Here is a 3,973-nt window from a genome sequence, read left to right on the forward strand (position 1 = left end):
GGACATCAAACAGTTACGAATAAGATGAGTTCCAATTGCCATTTCTTTACAGGAAAATAAAATTTAGCTTTTTTTTTATATTTTTCAAAATGAAAAGTTTGAAATGAAAATAAATGATTGCTGAAATGGTGAAATGCAAACAATTGTTTTTCAGTACTATTTTTGTGGTACTAAATAGCAGGCGCCATCCTGTGAAAACAGACCTTCCGAAAACGAATAAAATTTGATGCATTAAAAAAATAATAAATGAAATGTATTTATAAAAATGTTGGTTAAGTTTTGAAGTTGAAATTATCCTAGCCTTAACTTCTTAAGTTTCATCTTACGCTAAGTATTATACAGACAAAAGCAAAAAGTACCCTATATTCGATGCTTTTACCCTACATTAATACATGTTCGATATTATTTTAGGTTAACTATACCTCTTTAAAAAAAATTGTCGGATAAGCCTTTTATTTTTTTTTTAATGACGACCCTGAAAATGACAATTTTCTTGAGAAGATTATAGGAAACAGATTATGATAGGAAAAAGCAAGTTTTCTTCTTTTCATAAGTTACACGAGTACTTATGTATCGTTTTTAGCGAGCAAAAAAATTTCCTCTTTTTAACGTTTATGTTATTGATCCGAAAATTCACTTGATTTTGAGCTGTATATTAGCATAATTTATACAGAAACTTATCGTAACAAATGTTAAGTAAAATTTAGGTAATACCCCAACTTGACACCTTTTTGTAAAACTAGCTCTTGTAATTTTTCTTTCAGCTGCTGAAAACAGTAGCTGAATACCGACATTTTTTACACATAAATCGCATTATGGGTGAATATACGGTAAAGGAATTTTTTGTGTTCCCAAAGAAAAAAATTCTGTTCAGTATAACATTCATAATTTCACTAGTTGTCGTTATTTTTGTATTTGCAAAGATGAAGGCCAGATAATGTTTGAACTTTTTTGAGTTTTATATGCACCGCGGAAAATATGCCCTCAGGCCGCTACACTATTGGCTTTAAAACTGCCTGAGGAGTGACAAATTCACACATAACCTATAAAAACAGCATCACGCGTTCTTTTTACCAGAACTTAAACGTAATCCGTGATACCTACAACACACAATAAACATTGCATCGTACAAACGTACATTTAGGTAACGATAAAATTTAAAAACATATACTTACCAGAGAAAAAACTGAAATGACTGGCACAAGCACGTTTTGCAGCATTGCAAAGAGAATTGATGCAATATTATTTGAATTTTGCTCAACTGCATTTTCTGGCTTTTAACTTTAGTCTGTATTACGCTGGTTATTCGGGGTCATGGACATCTTTTAGCAATTTTAAAGCTAAATTAGAGACTTTTAATTTCACCAGGTGAGAGTGACATAATTAGTATGTCACATACAAATGAATATTTTTTTGTATGTTAATAATTTTACAATGTTTTTTGATAAAATATGTTTTGATGTGTATTTAGGTGTATGATTATGGTAAAACACATTGTGCTAGGTTATTTAAACAAGAACGTTGAACATATTTGTATAAAAAGTAGAAAACGGGCAAGCCAGGGGAGTATACATTTATAACTATTTTCAGCTATTAATTCTAAAATGAACCAGTTACCGAGAATTGATTGTATGGGCCAAAGAAAAGGTCATATTCTATATTAATTAAGCATACGATAACAATAATGCAATTAGTTTTACCTAAAAATTTTCTATGCACTATTGGAATTCACATAGCTTATATTCACCCTCATACATATAAACCTTCATGTTTAAACTTTTGTCATGAAACCAAATTCGTTCTAAAACAAGTAGACTATGAATGGTACTAAAAATTAGAGCCCTAAAAAGAATTATTAAAGTGAACAATCATCAAAAGCAGCTATTCAGTACTCAGAAGTAGGGAGTTCTCCCAATGGACCCGATGTTTTTAATTTAAAGTTTTAATTCTGTTCGTTTTCAAGTGCAATTAATAGCTACAATTTTTTCTTCAGCAAGCTCATCAATTCGGTCCAAGGTTACAAAGTATGCCCGCCGCTTGTCTTCAACAAATGTGCCACCATTGGTACTCGCGTACTCGGCGGGAACGCCGAGAGTGGGCATCGTTTCTCCCTCGTGAGTATAATAAACTGCTCCATGTTGTCGGTAACAAATCGTGAAGATAACTGTGCCGAGAATAAGTCCGAAAAATATCACCATAGACACAATAATTGCAATATTAGATGATGCAACTAGTACACGAGACTGAGGCAGTAGACTAGCACATGGTTCAAGGTCAATGCGGCGTAAAGTATGTAAGGCTCGACCTTCCAGAGATAATGGTGTTTTGCATTTCATGCAAGTACTGCTTTCGTAGTTCATGTCACATGTGCTTTGGTACAAAGTCGATTGTCGAACCCATTTTACTAATGGCAGGACGGAACATTGATGACAAGACCAGGGATTGGAATGGAGATGCAAAACGCTCAGAGTTGTCATATTTTGCACTTGATCCAAAAAGTTAGAATCCAATGTTTCAAATTCATTATGAGAAAAATCAATCTCTTCTATTTCCTTCAATGGTTGAAGAGTTAGGCTAGTAAAATTGGAGAAAGCATTGTAAGATAAGTCCAATGTTTTTAGCTCTCCGTTGTTGAAAAAGGCATCTTCTGAAAGTTGACTAAGTTTCATTCCCGACAACGCTAATTTCTTTAACTTATAAACTGGACTTAGAGCAAGCTCTAAATCATCCGAATTGATGTGGTTAAAACTGAAATCGAGGCTCTCTAACGAATGTGCAACTGGTGAGAATACATCAAAAGGAACACTTGTTAGTTGATTGTATGAGAGATCTAGTTGCTGTACTGATAAATTGCAAAAAGCGCATTTTGAAAACTGAAAGATTTTGTTGCGAGAAAGTCCCAAATGGCGTAAGTTATGACCATCGAACGTTTTTTCGACTATGATAGTCAGATTATTGCCATCAAGATGTAAATACTTCAGCCTCTTCAAATGTCTAAATTCTTCCGGAGAAAAGTAGCTGAAAGAGTTGTCCCTCAAATCTAGTTCTTCTAAGTTGGGCAATTGTTGGTATATGAGGGAATGTAGTCTGGCCAATTGACATTTTGCTAAATGAAAGCGTTTGAGAGGCCGAACATCTTTTAAATTTTCTGGATCAATATCTTTAAGAGGATTCGCACTCAAATCTAGTTTTTCCAGCTTTAGAAGCATGTAAAAAAACCGTGGAACAAGAGTTCTCAGTTTGTTTCTGGCCAACGATAGTGTTGTTAAACTCGGCAAAAGGCGAAAAGGAGCTGATGGTGAAGCAGAAATGTAATTGTAACTCAAGTCCAACACTTTGAGATTTCGTAAACCGAAGAAGTCTTTATCTCTTATGAACGTAATATTGTTATGACTTAAATCAAGAACTTTTAAGTTTTTTCCTGGCCAAAAGGAACTATCTCCGATGGCTGGAAGTCTGGAATAAGTAATTCGGACTTCTTCCAGCTCATGAAAGTTTAAAAAAATTCTTCCGATAGTGAGATGGTTGGAATAATCGGATGGTGCAGTAATAACTAACACTTGAATGTCCATGTCCATATGTAAAGTTGGAATTTGAGTCAGACCTCCACGATTGCACGTCACCCTTTTCTTGTCTTGGGAATCTATGTCGCAAACACAAAGCTGGGGGCACTTTCCACAAATTGTTACCACGATTGCGCAGCTAAAAAACATCAGAAGTATAACAGACATTTTTCTTGCTCCTTTATCCAATCCAAAGTGCACTGTAAAATAAAAAAATAAAAATATGTATTATACGGACAATATGTTATTTTATGGATTAATGATTAAACCACAAATCAATAATTACCGTTTTATAAAAACCTTTCATTAAACACACAAAACCGACAGCAAGTTTGTCAAACAAGCAGATACAGAGTAGCAATTTCTGAGCTATATTTTAATGACCCTTGATAATTTTTGCACTGTGAGTT

At 34.0% G+C, this 3,973-nt stretch overlaps 1 protein-coding gene across 1 annotated transcript; it reads right to left on the reverse strand.

Annotated features, from left to right (window-relative positions):
* Positions 1-1,958: 1,958 nt before the first annotated feature.
* LOC129219133 (protein artichoke-like) lies at positions 1,959-3,731 on the reverse strand. Its single transcript, XM_054853453.1, has one exon. The coding sequence runs from the start codon at positions 3,729-3,731 to the stop codon at positions 1,959-1,961; it is 1,773 nt and encodes a 590-aa protein (XP_054709428.1).
* Positions 3,732-3,973: the final 242 nt, after the last annotated feature.

The sequence above is a fragment of the Uloborus diversus genome, chromosome 3 (genome assembly GCF_026930045.1).
Source record: "Uloborus diversus isolate 005 chromosome 3, Udiv.v.3.1, whole genome shotgun sequence".
Lineage (NCBI taxonomy): Eukaryota > Metazoa > Arthropoda > Arachnida > Araneae > Uloboridae > Uloborus > Uloborus diversus.